At 39.1% G+C, this 19,411-nt stretch overlaps 1 protein-coding gene across 2 annotated transcripts; it reads right to left on the reverse strand.

Moving 5' to 3' along the window:
- Positions 1 to 4,539: 4,539 nt before the first annotated feature.
- On the reverse strand, positions 4,540 to 16,239 carry LOC131221903 (probable disease resistance protein At1g52660). 2 transcript variants are annotated; one of them, XM_058217201.1, is made up of 2 exons: positions 16,178 to 16,239; positions 4,540 to 6,393 (listed from the first exon to the last, which is right to left on the reverse strand). In XM_058217201.1, exon 2 carries the CDS (start codon positions 6,317 to 6,319, stop codon positions 4,883 to 4,885), a length of 1,437 nt encoding a protein of 478 aa, XP_058073184.1. In that variant the 5' UTR covers positions 6,320 to 6,393; positions 16,178 to 16,239; the 3' UTR covers positions 4,540 to 4,882. The 2 variants fall into 2 exon arrangements, with proteins under 2 accessions (XP_058073184.1, XP_058073183.1); XM_058217200.1 differs by lacking the exon at positions 16,178 to 16,239 and adding an exon at positions 6,484 to 6,695.
- Positions 16,240 to 19,411: the final 3,172 nt, after the last annotated feature.

The raw sequence follows: 19,411 nt of genomic DNA on the forward strand, positions 1-19,411 counted from the left end.
TCAAAAGTCAACCTTTAGCCACAGTTTCTTACAAACTGAAGGTTAAACTCAGTTTTATAGTCTCAGTTGCTACGTAACCGTGGCTAAAAGTTTTTTAGCCACTGTTTCTAAGGAACCATGTCTAAAAGTTTCCTCCTGGCCTCGGTTGCTAAGGTTGAAATGCAAAAAAAGCTAACTTTTGCCCACAGTTGCTAGGGAACCGAGGATAAAAGTCCACTTTTCGCCACAGTTGCTACAGAATTGAAACTACGGTTGGTAGAGAATTGATGTTAAAAGTCAGCTTTTAACCATAGTTTCTTAGGAGTAGAGGCTAAAAATCTAGTTTATTATTTTAAGTTTGTAAATTAAATCATTGTTTATTTGAAGTCATTATTACCACTATGGGGCCACTTTAAATGTATTATTTGGTTTCTTGACTATATTGGACATTTAAAAAACAAAAAATATCCCATGGCTCTAGCTCAACAAATGAACCATCGTAAGTTAGAATTGTACTTTAAATTTGGCTTTGGGAATTTAACTTAGGGGCATTTGGATCTTAAGTTACTTTGCATAAACTACTTATGATCCAAAATAATTTATGCCTCAAGTAGCTTATCTTGGTTCAGTGGCAAGATAGACTCTATGGCTTAGTGGTAGACAGACAGAGTTAAGTTTCAACACTGAGACTAGGAATCAAGTGCTAATGTGGTGTGGGTGGGTGTGTGGGATGTGGGTTAAAAAAGTAGCTTATCTTGATTTCTACTTCTTTAGTAAATGATTATGTTAGGTAAAAAATGTTCTTGTCAACCAAAAAGTACCAAAGTATGTTTGGTTTCCAACATCACATAAGAACTTATCCCTCAATTTTGTTCAATCTCTCCTTAATATCCAACCTTAATTGGACTGTTCATTATGTTGAACACACATTGGTCATGTCCTCAATGTGAACCATCCATCATGTGGGGCCTACTTGCAATGTGGACCATCCACCTTGCAAGGGCCAACTCGGATGTAGGCCATCCATCATTGCGGGCCTGCATTGGATGTGGGCCATCCATCATGCGAGCCCACCTTTAATGTGGACTGTCCATAATGTGGGGCCCAACTTTAAAGTTGACATTCTTTTAAGCAGGGTTCGCCTTTGATGTGGGTCATTCATCATTAGGGATTGACGTTCAATGTGAGCTGTCCTTGTGTAGGACCTACCATCAATATTATTTCCATTATGTAGGAGCCATGTTTCATATCCACCGTCCATCATGTGGAGCCCACCTTTGATGTGGCCCCACCATCAATTTGGGTTTTCCATCATGCGGGCTCCACCTTCGATGTGGGCCATTCATCATTGACACCTTTGAAGTGGATCATCTATTATCTAGGGCTCACCTTGTTGTGGGCTCATCCATCGAGTGGGGCTCACCATCCAAATAAATTGTCCACCATATAGGGCCCACTTTCGAAGTTTACCACCCATCACGTGGAGCCATATTTGATGTGTACTTTCCGTCATGTCCTGTGGGCCCTAACTTTTAGGTGGGTCATCCGTTATGCGAGGCCCGCCTTGGATGTGGCCCATTCATTATTCATGGACAAGAGATAGCTATAACACACACACACATATATATGCGCCTATGTTCTCCCTCTGGTCATCAACATGTGTCATCCCATGGGCCCTACATGCAGATATGGTCAAATGATAGTAATCAATAATTATCCATATTTGTGGGGTCATTCTAGTTGATTTACAGTGCAATAGTCACACTTAAAGATGATTCCAATGTTTCTTATGCCAGTAGAATGTGGAAATTCAAAATAGTTTTTTTAATGTTTCATAAGTGATAAAGAGTGATCATCAGTGTCACCATTTTAGGGTAAGCTTTATTTACTTCCCAGCCGAGTAGTGTCACAGTTCTTGTCGTTGTTGTCGGTCTATCTCTACATGTGTACTCAAATGAGGTGACACAAGCTGGAGGTCCCGACCCAAGGAAAAAGACCTCTAGCCGTAAGGGTGCAAATGGGTCAGGTTTACCAGACAAGTCATTGCTCCTGAAACGAAAGCCTGTAGGTCCAGATCCAAAATTTAGACCCATGAGGCTGGTTTGGCTTCAAAGGTTTGACTCAAACCAACCAGACCTAACCCGTCCTAGACCCAATTTTTAAAGGGGTCCTTTTTGGATCATACTAAGACCAGAACCAGGCCCAAGTGAGACCAAAGAAAAAGTGATTAATTACGAGCTAGCGTGGATTGTTTTGTTCCCTGTTTGGTCGTAGTGTAACATTATTTATGTGAAATCTCAATTTTAATTTCTGTACCTAACCCTAACTCAGTCCAGACGCAACCAAAACCAAACCCATGTGATAAATGGCTTGGGCCTGGGTCCTATACCTCGCCCAAATTACTATTTTTGTATTTTGACCCAACCAATACAAACTCGACCCATATTTCAATGGGTTGGGTGTGGGTCCCAAATTCTGACCTGATTCTTAAATTGACCAGTTCGGGACAGTCTAGGGGCCCTCGACCTGACCCATTTGAACATCTGTCTGGTCCCAATATAACCCAGGAAATGTTTTGGTTCCCACCGAGATTTGCTAATTCCACGAGCGTGTAAAACCCATACACATCCACATACAGGCACATGTGTCACAACTTAAACACTCGTGTAAGATGAGATTTCAATAAGGTGATATGCATTGTTTATATATATCTTCAATAGCATACAAGGCCATTTCATCCCTCAGGTGCCCCACAACATATCAAAATAGTGAACATGTAGGCGCCCGTCACATTGTGACACATGTAAGAAATGAGATTTCCATCAACACGGGCCTTCTGGCATATCTTACAGATTTACTCGAATATGCAAGCTGCCTGGCTAACATATAAATACATCATGCTGCCCAAGAGAAATATACACACAACTATCCCGATTCTAACTATGCCTACTTTCAGTCCATAAGCCTGACTTTGGCTTCGGATGATTGTCCTCTTGTTCTCCAATAAAGTGCAGGTACCCAACGGCTCATAAGAGGTTGGATAAAATCAACCAGATTTTAGCAACAACAAAAGTGTATGTGACCCACTCTATATCAGCACAGAAGATCAACAACCAAAGCACATGGCAGTGTGGCACGTGTAAGTGATAAGGTCATTCTGAAGGTGGAATCACTTCAGCATGCACTAGCCCAAAAATCAAGCTAATTCATGTGTAAAAAACAAAAAAGAAATGGCAGTCTGAACAAAGCAAACTAAAGATCTATACTCATGTAGCCCACCTGATGTGTGGACTTTGATCTTTATGCAACAAACATATTTAGCGTGGTCCCCACCTGAAGACTGACCAAATCCCACACAAGTTTTGCACCCGAATCACATCTTCGATCTCTTGTCACACAGCATTTATCATCTAACTAGCAGTTGAGTAGATATACTCCTCGGCACATAGCCTGATTTTTCATTACAAAACCTGCCTTCAATCTTGGTTCAGAACTTCATACCAAGAGTTACATGATGATCACTGTGATAAATGAAAAATGGAACAATTTATAATGCCAAAGAGGTTCCCTACTGGGGCTCACTATGGCTTTCAATGGGCCAATTGACCCATTGGGCTTTCAGGCCTGGTCCACCTTGAGCAGAGCTTGGGCTGGAGTATCAAGCCTAAGGGCGAGGCTCGTGCTTAAAATTCAAGACTGTTTCTCAATCTGGCCAGATTTGGACTGCGTACAACAGCCTGTCAGCCCGGCCGAGTCTAGCAAGGTATAAAAGGTCAATTTTATAATATACGCAATAGGTAAAAATCGTCATTTACTTCTTATGTTACTCCTCAACCCATACCCCCCATCTCTCTCTAAACTTCAAGTTGACCAAGCCTAGGGCATGGGCCCATCATAAAGATTTCTGGCTGGATCCCGGCTGGACTATTTTAGCTAGTCACAGGCCCAGGCTGGACTTAAGCTTATGTTGAACAATGCCAGCCAGACTTGGACAGCTTGGGCCGGCCCTAACCTGGACCATTTACACCTCAGGCTCGCCAAATTGGTTCACCCCTTTCACCTGAACATGTGGTGATCCAAATAGTTCATCTAGGAGTCCCCATCTTTGATGGTCCATATGTAGAAAATATCACTCACTCAGTCATATTTGTTTTGAAGGTGAAAATCTCCAGTCAGTGAATTCATCTCCACATGAACCATGTATTATGGGACCTTCTGCAGGAACAGCCTCGATAATAGCATTTAGACTTCAAGTTCAGCACAATCTCTCCAAAGAAAGACCCACCAAACAATCAATCATGTATCTCACCTTTTGAGTCCAGCTTTTAGCTTGTGAACTTGGTCCATGATTCCCTGCTGAAAAAACATTTAAAAACAAAACACATGATCATAAGTCATAATAATGTTGGTTTTCTCAAATTTAGTTTCTGGACTTTTATATGATGTAAGATGTTAAAACCCATCCTAAGAAGAAGCTGGTTACCATGGTGTTTTAGCAACATGCAGTCGATAGATGCCAGGTGGAATGCCTCTGATAGGGACCAAATCAGGTACATCATGTAAAAGATAAGAATTTATAATTTCATTGATAGAGAGGAGTATATATACAAAATTACTTTATCTATACATGTAGGTTATTTAGCTAAACATGGTACAATCTGTTTAATAGGAAGGCTAGCTATACATGTTACAGTAGATATATACACACATCATTTGATACAATCTGTTTAATAGGAAGGCTAGCTATACATGTTACAGTCGATATACACACACATCATTTGATACAATCTGTTTAATAGGAAGGCTAGCTATACATGGTATAGTATAATCTACATATATACACACATCATTTCCTCTCTTCGGCAGATTTGATGAGGCATGGAACGGAGCCACTATGAAAGATTCAGCGGCTATCATCACTGACACAACATTCTGGACAAGTGCTTGTTGGAAAGATGGATAGAGAGAGCGGAAACCCATTCGGAGGAGAACCCAGTGACCGTGAGTTCGAAGCAACATATAATTGCTTGTGTCCTTTTTTCATTCCGCATCCATTCTGGTCTTCTGGTATCATCAGAGAAGAACTTCCCCGTCTTGATGTTGAAGCAACGGTTGGTAGTTCTAGTGCTTTCCTCTTTATTCCGCGTTTTTCTTCTTCTTCATCTTCCAGCAACAAGGGTCCGAGGGAAATTTTCCTGCTCTGCTGCTGAGTTGTCGTCGAATATTTCAACTTGTCATATACAAATTTCCACTTGGAAACTATTTCCCTTTCCATCATTGACCTCTCTCTCCTTGAATTTTTCCTCATTTCCCTTGCAAACTGGATAATCCGAAGTGGAAGGCCACCACATTCTTCTGAAACACCCCTTACAAAAGTTTCTACTTCTGGAGTGACCTCCACATCAGAGCCAAGTTTTTCCTTTAACAATTCAAATGCGTCTTCTTTTGAGAGAAGTTCCACTTTCAACCCTCTCTGGCAGTCCATATCTATACACAAACCCTCACAGCGTGTAGTCAGCACTAATTTACAACCATTATCTACATTGGGCTCTGGAATTCCTATCCTTTCTAAAGGAAATGCTTCCCACATATCATCTAATATTAGTACAAATTTCTTCATCCGGGTCAAAGCCTGAAACAATTTCATTGCCTTTCTCATTTCATTATCTTCCTCCCTAAGCTCCAAACCTATCTCCTTTGCTATGTCTTTTTGTAATCTTTCTATGTTAGTAGCTCTTGACACAGTCACCCAAATGACGCTATCGAAAATACAAACATCCTTGAGCATGTTGTGAATGTGGGCCATGACCGTGGTCTTGCCAACTCCCTCAATACCATAGATGCCTATTATTCCAACCCCAACATCCAATAAGGACTTCCAGATCTTTTTGAAGTTCCTTTCGCCTACAAGTCTTCTCGTGGGTATCCTTCCACTGTCTGGCAATATATCAGCAAATAACCCATTAAAAAATCGACTATTCTTCTTGAGCTCCACAGCCTGTCGGATCTTCTTTTCCACAAGCTTTCCCAAATCTCCACGCAAGAGCAAGAATTGTGTCCCTTGACCCTTAAAATCCTCTTCTATCTGAATCGCTTCTTCTACGATCTCTTGTACATTTTTCAGCCATAAGTTCACCTCTCTCTTTGGCTCCTTCCCATATAATACCTCTGCTGAATTCAGTTTTTCCTTCACGTCGGACTCTACGCATTTCAACACTTCGATTTTATTCATCAAAATAGTAACATTTTCTTCGAGCGTTCTATGGCTGTGCAAATGAGATGCCACTGCGTCGATCAGCTGAGATACTACTAGTTGCACGACTGAATCAGTCACAGCCATTCCTGCCGTCTTACACTCACCAATTAGCAAATGAAATGGAGTGCAGATCCTCTACAAAGCTTCACAGGACAAACCTGGCAAGATTTAAACATGTCATGCAGGGGTATTATCATCCTGGAAAAAAAGATATTTTATTAAGGAGAGAGTACCGCAATTATTTTTACCATTTTTATAAAATGCCACCCTTTTTTTTATTCTTCTTATTTTTCTCAAGAAGTCACCACCCACACGACCGCTTATTTCTGAATATGAAAAATATCCCTAAAAAGTGGTCATAGCACATATTGATGAAGTATTAATCTTGATCATTATTTACAATCGTGTTATCCACCTACTTCTGAGGAAGTGGATTGGGTCTGAACCCTGTCCTATCGGAGCTCCTGTGGGCCCACCATGATGTATCTGTTTATCCTTGCCGTCCATCCATTTTCTCAGATCATTTTAAGGCAGGATCCCAAAAATGAAGCAGATCCAATGCTCAAATGGACCACACAAGAGATTACTCTTGCATTTAATGCTTTCTTCATTAAATGCAACCCAAGCTCACTATTTGGTGTGGTCCAATAGAGCATTGGATCTACTTCGTTTTTTAGTTTGTAACTTAAATTGATCTGAGAAAATGGATGGACGGCATGGATAAACAGATACATCACGGTGGCCGCACAGGAGCTCTGGTCGGACGTCTTATTGTGAGACTTGCGTTCGGATGCAATTCGCTTCCACTTTTGAATGGTTTGTATTACCATCCATCTACGCTTGAATAGTCTAGATAGCTGTTCACCTACTTTTGGATGGTACCAATAGATAACCACACATTTTAAATGGTCTAGATCGTTGTCTGCAGTATTGGAATATTGGTCGAAATCGTTATCCATGTACCCTTATCCAGAAGGAAAGGACATGATTAGGTCAATTGTCTTCGTCAAGTACTCCAAATCCATGAAGCTTCCTTAACTCGGATGGATATCTCGAATCCACGGAAAAAAAAATTAGAAATAATTTATAATAATTAGAAATAAATTAATTGATGATAAAAAAATAATAATAATAAATAAATAAATAAATTATAATTCTTTAAATAGTGAACCCAAAGTTAAGATGGTGTTTCAAACTTAAACTCTAACTCAAATTCCCTAAAAATGCGATTTACTGTAAATAGTAAACTTGCTATTTATAGACCTTCATCATTTGTACTAGACTTCATGGTTTTCAGCCAAAATTAGCAAGTGTCCAATTTAGCCTAGCCATGTTATTCTCCTAATTTTTCTAAGCCATTTCCATGTTGGGCACAACTCCTAAAGCTGAAAGGATCAAAAGTTATGATCAAATTAAACCTTACTATTTATAGTAAAAACGGAAATAAAATGTACTTTTGACCGTCATGTGATGGTATCTCACAAATTCGGGGTGGGCAAGCCCACATGGTAGGGTTAGGTGGCTAAATAGCTTCTCCCACCCCAAAGTCATATATGTTATGTGAAAAAACTCATTCCAATTTGCGAGATGTGACTATTTTAAGGTTCTGACGGTCCTGATCACTTCTACCACCAATCGGGCCTTCCCTAGCCCATCTTGGCCATAAAAGTTTCTACGACCCGCTCTACATCAGTCCCCTCTACTTCAAAAGAACTTGTCCTTAAGTTCTCGCCCACTTCAGTTTATGATACTTGTTTAGGTCCACAACGTTGAAAATACATGAGATCTCCACTTCAAAAAGCCATTAATTTGTTCTAACTAAAAACATTGTCTTTTACAAGGTGGAACCTCACCTAACAAGTGAATGCTAATACTACATTGTATAAGTGTGTTTTATTTGGATATTTTAATTAGTTTATTGTTTATTGCCATTCTAAAAGTATTAAACTACAAAACTATATATATATATATATATATATATATATATATATATATATATATATATTTCAAGTCTAGTTAATTAATGATTTGGTCAAGACTTCAAGTTGACCAACCCAGTTTACATACCCAATCAAGTTTTCAAGTTGTTGATCTATGAGGCCATAAGGATGAAAGGTTAGGATCGTATCTATTATATTTTGAATTAGTTTTGTTTTTTTTTTTTTTTGAAGCATAAATGATCTAGATCTAAGCGATCTATTAACCAATTTTCAATCTGAGATTTTGTAATATCAATAGATGACTTAAATTTGTCCCATATGATTAGCAGATAATTTAAAACAACAAAAATAAGGAAAGTAAAAAAGTTAAAATTTTTGGTAAGATCAGTTTGATTGGTCGACAATACATTGAAATTTTTGGGTTTTCTAAACTTTGATATTTTAAAATTTGTAAGTTAAAATAATGACAATCCTTAATTATTTAAAGATAATAGGACTATTGGAGTACAGGTTGATCAAGTTGACCCCACATGATAAGATGAATAACTACAAGTATGTAATCTAAGAGAATTTAGAATCTAATAGTTGAATTCTCCGTGTGGGTTGTCCGAGTTAAGAAATTATTAACCAAATGTGAATTATCAAATACGATTAGATAAATGCAAATAGGAAGATAATTGAGCTATATAATTAGGTAGTTGTTAACCGATTAATCTTCAGGTAATATATTAGAATCCATATCACTAGATTTCAGGTGAGTGATCCCAACATGTTTTCTCTCTGTTGTAATTAAATTAGTCATTTGATTGTTTTCACTTATTGTGATTCCTTATATTGAATGCTTTGTTTGCTTAAAATTAAAATGACATTTACTACTATATATTTGACAATTGTTAAATGATGCTTCGATCATTCTCATGCATCCATGTCATGCGTCGCATAACTGCGTTGAATACTTGAGGGCACTCCCTGAATGACCTATGAGTATTTACAATATCAAGTGACCTAGGGGACCATCTTTAGATGCTCACCATATGTGGAAGTCTGCTTCAAAAAGAGAAAGATGTGGGTTGATGGGATCCAACTCAAGCAAATGAACTGATTAACCCACTTGATACATTGACGCATCCATGCATCTCATGACATTCATGCATTCCTATTTTAATTATGATGTGCATGAACCATAATGGGTTCACTTAGTGAGCCTAGCCAGCTGACGTTATATTAATAAAAAAAAACCGTACATATTTAGTAGATGATGTAATGGTTGCTCAAGTTTCAGGGCATGAAGATAAAACGGTAGATGATCCACAAGGTTAGTGACCTTATCTTGAGGAAAATGAACTTAATACGTTAAATCAATAGCTTGTTAGAATGGAGCTAATGCTATATTAGTTATTTATACTTTGAAATTTATTTTAATTGAAAGATTCAGACTTGTATCTATTTTGCATTTAATAGTTGATTAATAATTCAATAAAACCCAAATGAGTGGGATATAGTAAATAATTAGTTTTGTGAATGTTACAAACGTGTGAACTGAATGCTTATTTATTGGTTGATGTATATGAATAATGTATGATATGGAAACCTAGAACACATAAAACTCTTTTTTTTTTTTCTTTTTTTTTTTTGCAAAGATAAAATCTATTAAAGAAAGCGATTACAGAGGCTGTACTTCGGGTGATCCCAAGAGCCACAAAAACTAGACTCGGGACACCTATCGTAAAAGGAAATATACAAGAGCCAACACCCTGAAGGCGCCCAACTCGACACGAGAAGCTCCCCAGCTAACAGACTAGAGGAGGAACTACCTGACACTGCGCTTCCGGATTGTACCCAGCCCTGCTCTATCGAGGAAAAGGAGGCCCCTAACCATCTGAGGAAGGTCAGAAAGGGAGGAGAACAGGGACATATATTGCATGGAGCTTCCCAAATTAGCCATACCATCGGCCGGTCCGTTTGCCTCTCTGCAAACATGATTGAACGTTACCTGCCCAATTGAAGAGAGATTCTGAATTCTGGTGATCCAGTAATTCCATCTCCAACCTGGTTGAGAAGAACCAGACAAAAAATTCACCACCAGGCGGGAGTCCGATTCCACGAGGATGTTCATCAACCCGTGTTGGAAGCAAAAGATGAGGCCATCATGGACAGCTTGCAATTCAGCCCTTGTGTTTGACGCAATTCCATAACTTGCACAAAAGGCCAAACGGAGATCACCCTTGTCTCCTCTGCACACCCCCCCTCCACCGGCCATGCCGGGGTTTCCATGGGACGACCCGTCTACGTTAAGCTTTACCCACCCCGGTGGGGGCTTTCTCCAATGCACCACTTGGGTCAAATGAAGTGACTCATTATTTTAAGTACACTTGTTGCATCGGTCATGAACCGTAACTCAGCTTTGAGGGTGCATACTCTATATCCAATTTATGGGGTGTGACACATGTGGCACGTATCTCACATCTAACTCTTCCAACAAACATGCTAACATTATTCTTAGATGAACAAAATTTGACCGATCTAATCCTAAAGTGGGACAATCCATAAAAAGTAATATATGCCATTCAAAATATCTCAATGCAAGAGCAGCCCATCCGATGATATGATTGAACTGATTTTTTGTTGGTGTTATCACCATTGTGTGGTGCATACTTTTATCAGGTTAGATGTTTTACGCATATCATGTGGGCCCCACAAGCCTTAACTTTTACTAAGTTCTAAAGAAAAATAAATAAATAAAAGAGGGTATTTTTGTAATTTTCAATTATAAAATAGCCCCTTCATGTAAATTCTATTTGTGGAGGCGGTCTTGCTTGGTATGGTGCAAATGAGAGTACAGTTGTTGTTATTGGCAGATCAAACGCTCCTGTTTCTCTGATCTTTGAGAGAGATTATTTGGTAAATTTAGATTCCTCGAAACTTTTGCAGTAAAAATCCATATTATAATTACTTGTAAGCCACAAATGCCATTTTAAGTAATTTTTAAGGGCTTTGCATCATTTATCTTACTCTGCCAGAGTATTTAAGAACAAGTGTGGTAGAAAATGCTCGCGACAAGATAAGGGTCGAGTCAGAAATGAGACTGATCATTCAGTTGGGAATGCAGATTTCCTGCAGCCCTAAGCTATGTGTGGCCCACTCTGCCAGAGTATTTAAGACGTATATCTCGCAATTCAGAATGAGTTATCCCATATATAATATATGATTTTGGTTAGGAGAAGCTACTTTAGCCAACCAAGGCTATGCCAGATTACCATGCCCGATTTGAGAGATTCCATCAAATTCACAGTCAAAATTTCATTTTATTTTCATTTTGACTATGTATAGTAAGTTTAGTTCGATCATAACTTTTGATCCATTGAGTTTAAAGAGTCCTACCCGGCAGGAAAAGCTCTTAGAAAAATTAGTAGCATAATGTGTTTTGGCCAAGTTGGACACTTTCTATTTTTGACTGAAAACCATGAAATCCAGTAGAAATCATGATCGTATATTGGTGATAAGTTTACTATTTATAGTAAGTCATGTACTTTTACAGAGTTTGATTAATAAACTTCTTCCTAAATTTGATATCACTATTTAAAAGATGGTAAATTCTTTATATATATATATATATATATATATATATATCATCAATCAACTTATTTTTTATTTTATTAAAATTTATTTCTATTTTTCTTACTTTTCTAATGGATTCGGAGAACCTTTGCGAGGAGTCCAGGGAAGCTCTTTAAAATCAGAGTAATTATCCCCTCAGGAATATGGTGATGGACCTCATCACGTCCATCCCTCGTCATCATACTCTGTCTGAGAACGAGTGTGGTAGAAAATGCTCACGACTGGATGAGGTCGAGTAAAACAGGAGACTGACTCAACTGGTGACGCGGATTGCCTGCCGCCCTAAGCTGTGTGTGGCCCAACGTGATGTTTGTGTTAAATCCAATCCGTTCATCCGCTTCGCCAGCCTATTTTAGAGTACAATTCTAAACATGGGACAGACCCAAAGCTCAAGTGGTCCACACCATAGGAGCTTAGTGCTGCAGTAAACTCATGGAGCACCAGTGAGAGAAAAGAAGAAAGACCGAGGTAGGGCTCAGTTCGTTCAGATGCCCTTTGCCTTCCTGTCAAATGTACAAGAGGCTGGACGGTGATGACGTTGTAGGGGATGTCGGACGGTGGTGATAGGACTGGCAATGCAAAGATGGACCGCCCCAGACGTGCGGATTTGCTGGCAGGCAGAGCAGATTATAAAGGTGAAATCGGAGATGGTGATGATGAAGATAGCCTAAGATGAAGGTGATGAGAACGGTGATTATGGATGACAGTGGGAATGTAGTTGGGGATGATGGTGGGAGAAGATTTCAGGCAGTGATGCAGGTACAGCAGCAATTGGATATAAAGGAACGAAATTGCCGTTTGATGAGTTGCATATGGATGATGTGGGTTCAAAGGTTGGATTTTGCGGGCAGAGTTACGGCTATGAGCTACTGCCAATCAAAAGGCCACCGACGGACGGACGGACGAACGATAGTGCACGCGTGTGCACCGACAGCGGTAATGAATTGTGAGGATGAAAGGTGATGAATTGTGAAGATAAGGGCCGAATCATGCATGGCTGTGGTTTCATGTTAGGGAGAGATGAATTAGGTGCAAGCAAAGGGCGTGGATTGCGCGTGGTGTGCCACACACCACATCACCAAATTTTGTGGACCCCAGTATGATGTATTTGTTATATCCACACCGTCCATTTAGAAAGATAATTTTAGGTTATGAACTTAAAAATGAGATAGATCTAAAGCTCAAGTAGACCACACCACAGAAAGTAGTGGAATAATGATATCCACCATTGAAACCTTTCGACGGCTAACCGTGATCTTTATTTACCATACAACCTGTTCGTAAGGTCAGACAGGCCTCATAGAAGGGAAAAAATAAATATCAGCTGGATACAAAACTTCCGTGGCCTTCAAGAATTTTTCCACGGCAGACTTTTAATCCCCACTGCTTTTTGTGCGGTGGTTCACTCGGAAGCTGTCTGAGAGTGTGGATTTGGAACTGCTGGATTTGAAACCCAAGTAGCTATGCATGGTATATTTATTGAGGTTTGAATTTAATTATTAAATCAACTTGTAATATCTCTAATTAGTGGCATATGTAATGTTTGACATAATGGTTGTAATAAATATATGCTTTACTCAAAAATGATGAAATTCCAAGTCTAGAATGAGCCACAAGCACAAGTTCATATCCGAGTAACTAACCAACAATTTTTAACCGTGATTTACATAGACAACGTTTGGACAGTATTGATCTTCATGTTAAAGTAATTAATAGTGATGGAAATGATAATCTAATTGCTTTTGGATATCATTAGTAGGCCATGTGCCCAATAGAATAATAGACACACACGATTACCAGTGCAACTATTTAAAGGATTTTGGGAGTATTCCAAGCTCTCACGGTGAATTTCAAACCCCCTCTTAGAAGGGATTTGAAATCCCCTATATTAGAAACCCCCGAGTAGCTGCCAAACAATCAGGGGATTTGAAATCCCCTCAAATCCCCCCAAATGCATGGTGCCAAGCGACCCCTCAAACTTTGTTATCCCTTTTTTTTTTATTTTTAATTTTTTAATTTTTATTTTTTGTCTCAAAACGATCTCGCCAAATGTACAAACGGTTTGAATATAATATACATACATCGTGGTGGCCCACATAACTTGGTCACGTCCGACCTAGCTACAGACCGAGGGTCCTGTCGGGGCCTCTGGGGAACCTAGCTACAGATGTACGGTGTATCCACACCGTACATCTATTTAGACAGATCTTTTTAAGAAAGGTTGGCAAGAAGGAGGCGGATCTAAGGCTCAACTGCTCCACATCATAGAAAGCATCATAGAAAGCAGTGGAGATTGAACGCTTACCATTGAAAATGTTTGGGGTAACAGAAGTCTTAGATCAACCTAATATTTAATTTTCCCCTCCATCCAGATCCACGGGACTTTATGGACAGGGTTGATGGCATATAAACATCGTGGTGGGCTCCAGTAAGGTATTGCTGGTGTCACCGTCACTAAAGCTTCCTGTGGTGGGGTCCACTTAGCCTTAGATTTTCCTTGTTTCGCACCAGCCCTAAAACAATCTATCAAAATGGATGGTTAACGTGGATACAACACATATATTATAGTAGCCTCACAGAGCCCCTGATATGATTGGACGTCTCTAGCTTGGTAATGGGAATTAAGGGTAGTACCTAATCCGTGTCCACCAGCAAAGAGGTCAGCCAGTTTGGGTGGCCCCGCCATGATCTATTTTTGAACTTTACCATGATCATCGGGTGGGTGACCTAATTTAGGTGTTGGGTTAAAAACCAGCCTAAACCATGATTCTGGTGGACCACACTATAGGAAAAAATATACAAGGTGAAGCCTGCCGTCAAAACTGTTTCCCTTGGTGTGGCCCACCTGAAGCACAGATCAGCCTGATTTTTGACCCCTATTCTTAAAGTTTGGTGTGGCATCCAATGATTCATTTGGATTTTAAATAACTGCTATGGTGAACCCTATAAAAAGTCAAGGGTGGAGTGGACCCCGTCTTTCTCTCAAGTGTTTCCTTTAGTGTGGCCCACTTGAATTACAGGCCAGCTTGATTTTTTTTAGCTTTGTGCATAACATCAATGATACGAGTTAGTTTCACATATACGTCATGGTGGGCTCTAAAATAATAAAAAGGTAGTCATTCTCTTCCCAAGTATCTCCTTAGTACGAGTCACTTTTTCTTTTTCTTTTTTCACACACGCACTCACACCCCACACACACCCACAACACATACACCACGTGAGATTTCACCACAATGGGTAGTTGAACCCATGACCTCAAGTGGAAAGGCTTGTGAGTCTACCACTGTGGCATGAGTAAGCCACGGAACCCACCCACACAGGCTGACCCCTTTGCTGGCATGTTGATGTAGAGTGGGTCACGGACAATTACATGGCCAAGATGGATCAGAAAAGGCCCGGTCGACGACAGAAGTGATCCAGACCATCGAACCTTAAATCGAGCGTATCTTGCAATTTGGAATGAGTTATCTGACATAAAAATATATGATTTTGGGATAGAATGAGCTACTGAAGCCAACCAACCCGCTACGCCGGGTTGCACAGCCTGGAATTACGAAAAACCCCTGGATCGGCAGTTGTTTCCTTGTTTTAATTTCGTTTTTACTATAAATAGTAAGTTTTAGTTTGATTATAACTCTTCATCCGTCGGGTTTTAGGAGTTGCGCCCAACGTGAAAAGAGCTTAGAATAATTAAGAGAACAGTTTAATGAAGCCAAATAGGACACTTACTATTTTTGGCCGAAAACCTTGCGCACTAGTAGACATCACGACCGTCTATAAATAGTAAGTTTACTATTTATAGTAAGTCGCGGATTCTAAGAGTTTGAGTTATAGTTTGATTCTGATTTCTTTCCCATTGCTTGGTACCCCTATTTAAAGGGTTGTGAACTCGTTTTTATTCATCAATTAATCAATTTCGAATTTATTAGAATTTATTTCTTTCTGCTTTCTTTCCTCGTGGATTCGAGAAGTCTCTATGAGGAGTCCAGAGAAGCTCCGTGGATTCGGAGTAGTTATCCTCATCACGTTCATCCCTACGTCACAAGTTCCGTCAAAGGCATTTGTTCACATGGTGGATAGTCAGATTGGATATTGAAAACACATCACAGTGGAGCCTACCCGCACAGGCTGACTACTTTGCCTGCATGTAAAGGCTTTACCATCTTCAAAGGTGTGTGTGGGAGATCAAAAGATCTTAACAGATATACATGAAACCATTCATATATTTATTTGTTGTATATAGCATGCAAAACGGATAATTAGTAGCCTATACGGGAACAACAACCAGAGTTCTCAAACATTCATGCATCCTATTCCGGAGTGGCAATCACTCAGGCCTGTATCTAGATATTCCTTTATATATCTTATGAGAAAGAGAGAGGACCTGATCTTTCAAGAAGACAGCCCTTGATGAGTCTCCCTTGTTTTCGTCTCCTGGAGAGAAGGTTGAATGGAAGCAACTGAGTGTGTCTACACAGCAAAAAATGTAAGAAGTTTGACAGAACTAAAAACTAAAAACTTCAAAAAGGAAAGAAAACAAATAGAAGAAAACTACTTTTGAGCACAAACCTAACTTGGATGATTGAAAGCATGCAAAAGAAACAAATCAATAGTGCACTACTTATTGATTTTCTGATCTAGTATATAACAGCACGAAATTAACCTGACACGAGTCCAAAAGGTTAGAATGCTTTCGAGGAAATTATTGATGGTGATGCTTTGAATTCTAGAAGGGTTTAATTTTTTTACTTCTTTGGTTAGTCGCAATGAACCAAGCTAATTCATTGCAACTCTCTACCATACAAGTGGTCGTATACTTGTTAAGCACGTCTCTCACCCTATGGTGAGACTGATGATGTGGTCCACATTGCCACATCAGCCCCCATAAGATTATACCTAGTTTTATTAAATTTTAAAATTAATGGTTAATACCACATCATACCCCCATACGATTTTATTAAATTTTAAAATTAATGGTTTATTTTTTCTTTTTTGAGAGGTAATCATATCTTTTGGGACTTTTAGTCACTGGACATCAAGTAACTAACCAATCCATAATCTTCATGCAGCTGCCATTTCTCTTGATGGAAGAAAAGCTATAAAAGGATAAATCTTGAAGGGTGACTGGTCTACCTACCCCTTGATACCATCTATCTTGGTATGCATTCCTTGCATAGATTAGAAAATTATCAATTCTCAATAATAAAAAATTTAGTACCAAAAACTCAAAAAAGGCATGTATGTGTGACATTACTTGGTTTGTGGTTGGATTTATACAGTCGGAGGAGAATGCATAAATAAACAATATTGTATCTGATTGCCATTTTGGAGGTAACATCCTGTGCTTCTGCTTTATTTTGCTGAGATTTTGGAAAAAGAGCTGTTACCCCAATATGTGGCTCTTGATTTGTACTTATTTACTTCTTTTAAGGTTCCCATCCTAAGGTTCATATTTTTGATGGGCCGTCGGCTTAAGATGTAGGCATAGGCTGACATGTTATCTGTTTAGGGGTTTTGCAAATCCATATTTAAGCAAATCTATTGCATGTTGCAACCTCGTTCTATAGAAATATTTAAATGATGCTCCGGTTTACTACTAAAATTTTACACTAGCAAAAAATCGAGCAAGGCTAGAAACGTTGGAAATTTTTAGCTACAGATATAAACCGTAGCTATTACAGATTTAATTCGTAGCTAAAACGTACATGATCTGTAGCTAAAGCCTACGTTCCACCATGACCTTATTAGAGATTGATGGTGGCTAAGGGACTCCATGGGGCCCATTGGAATATATGTATTTTATCTAAGCCGCCTATAAATTCTGATATATAATTTCAGTGGATGAGCCCAAAAATTAGGTAGATTGAAGGTCTAATTGGACCACATCATAAGAAATAATGAAAAATAAATTTTTATCGTTAATATTTTATATGGTCCTCTTACAGCTTTGATCTGACTCATTTTTGGGATCAAACCTTAAAATGATCTTTTAAAATGAATGGACGGAGTAAATAAGTAACATACATCACGATGGGCCCCACAAGACCTAAAACTACGCACATAAAAGTGTCGTCCGTCACCCCCCTCCCCTAAAACAATCCCGCGCGTGCCCATCTCCCAACCCAAATCCCTCAAATCTCCCTCGCACACCCACCCCTCTCCCAAAACCCAAACCCTCTCTTTCTCGCGCCCATGCCTCTCCCAAAACCCAAACCCTCTCTCTCTCTCTCGCGCTCGTGCCTCTCCCAAAACCCAAGGCCCCTCTGTTTCCTAACCTCTCTCTCTCTCTCTCTCTCTCTCTCTCTCTCTCACTAGGGTTTTCAAAACTCTCTTTCACTGTAAACTAGTCATTGATCTATGATCACACCCTGTGTTAGGGTTTTCGAACCCCCTTTCATGCTACCCTCATCACCGCCTCAGCTTCTCCACCAGCCGCATAATAGCTAGTTGGGTTTTTGGGCAGAGAAAGTTTCTGGGGTTTTAACCTTGCTCTGATGTGGTTTCGGCAGTGCATTCGAGTGTGGATGAGTATTTGGCCGACTGGTTCGGTTTGAATCAATCCAAGTATCAATGGGCGTTGAATGATTACTATGAGAGCAAGGGAATTGTGAGTTTGAAAACATCTACTTTTCATTCATTTTTTGCCTGGTTTTTTGAATTTTGAATTCTGGGATCTGATTATGAATTCCACTTGTGATTCTTCTCTGATCTTATGAGGTTTTTGTTGAATTTATCTGCTCACTTTTCATGATCTTATGAGGATTTGTAAATTTTATCCATTTCTCTTGGTCTGAATGAGTGATTCATTTCTGAGATGATTGGAAGCAAGTTTTCTATTGTGAAACATGTGGAAATTTGCGCTAGGTTTTTTTATTTATTTTATTTTAATAATATGAAATCTTCTGATATACTACAAAGAAATATCTACAAAAATTCAAAAGGAAATATAGAAGCAAATGATGGCTCTGGTGGCTGTTCCTGTTAACAAAGAAGGTAGCATAGTAGAGGTGGTTTTCAGCCAGAGCATGGAGAAAGCTCTGAAGTCGAACTCTAATGCTCTGTGGGAACGCATCCAAGAGGAGAACTATTTGATTTTCCTTTCACATATTTTGCTATTGTTGGTTAGTTTGATTTTCCTTTAAAAAAACTACTGTAGGGTTATATTGTTTATGGATGTGGATTGCATTTTATATTTATAGAGTAAATAGAAGATATTTTTCTTTCACAGATTTCCTATAATAGAAGGTATTGTAGTTCCTTCAAATTGCAATTACATTCTACTCAACTCCAGTCACTAACAATTAGAAAGTCATTTCTGATTTATTGAACTGATAAATTAAATTCAATTTGGTATTGCATCCAATTGTATTGTTAATCTTTGAATAAATACATATTGTGTCCATGGTGTGTGAATGCACATTTATTGAAATATGACAAACTTTCCCCCTTTCATTGCCACAGCTCCACACTCATCAATTCCCTTATTGCCAGCCAATCGTCAAAAAGTATTGTTAATGGAACAACTGTAGAAATGACCCCACCTTCAAGTGAAAATGGATCCAGCACGAAGGTCAGTGTTCTTTTTAGTTGGCATATTTACAGGATCAAAAAAAAAAAA

Source organism: Magnolia sinica, chromosome 12 (genome assembly GCF_029962835.1).
Source record: "Magnolia sinica isolate HGM2019 chromosome 12, MsV1, whole genome shotgun sequence".
Classification (NCBI taxonomy): domain Eukaryota; kingdom Viridiplantae; phylum Streptophyta; class Magnoliopsida; order Magnoliales; family Magnoliaceae; genus Magnolia; species Magnolia sinica.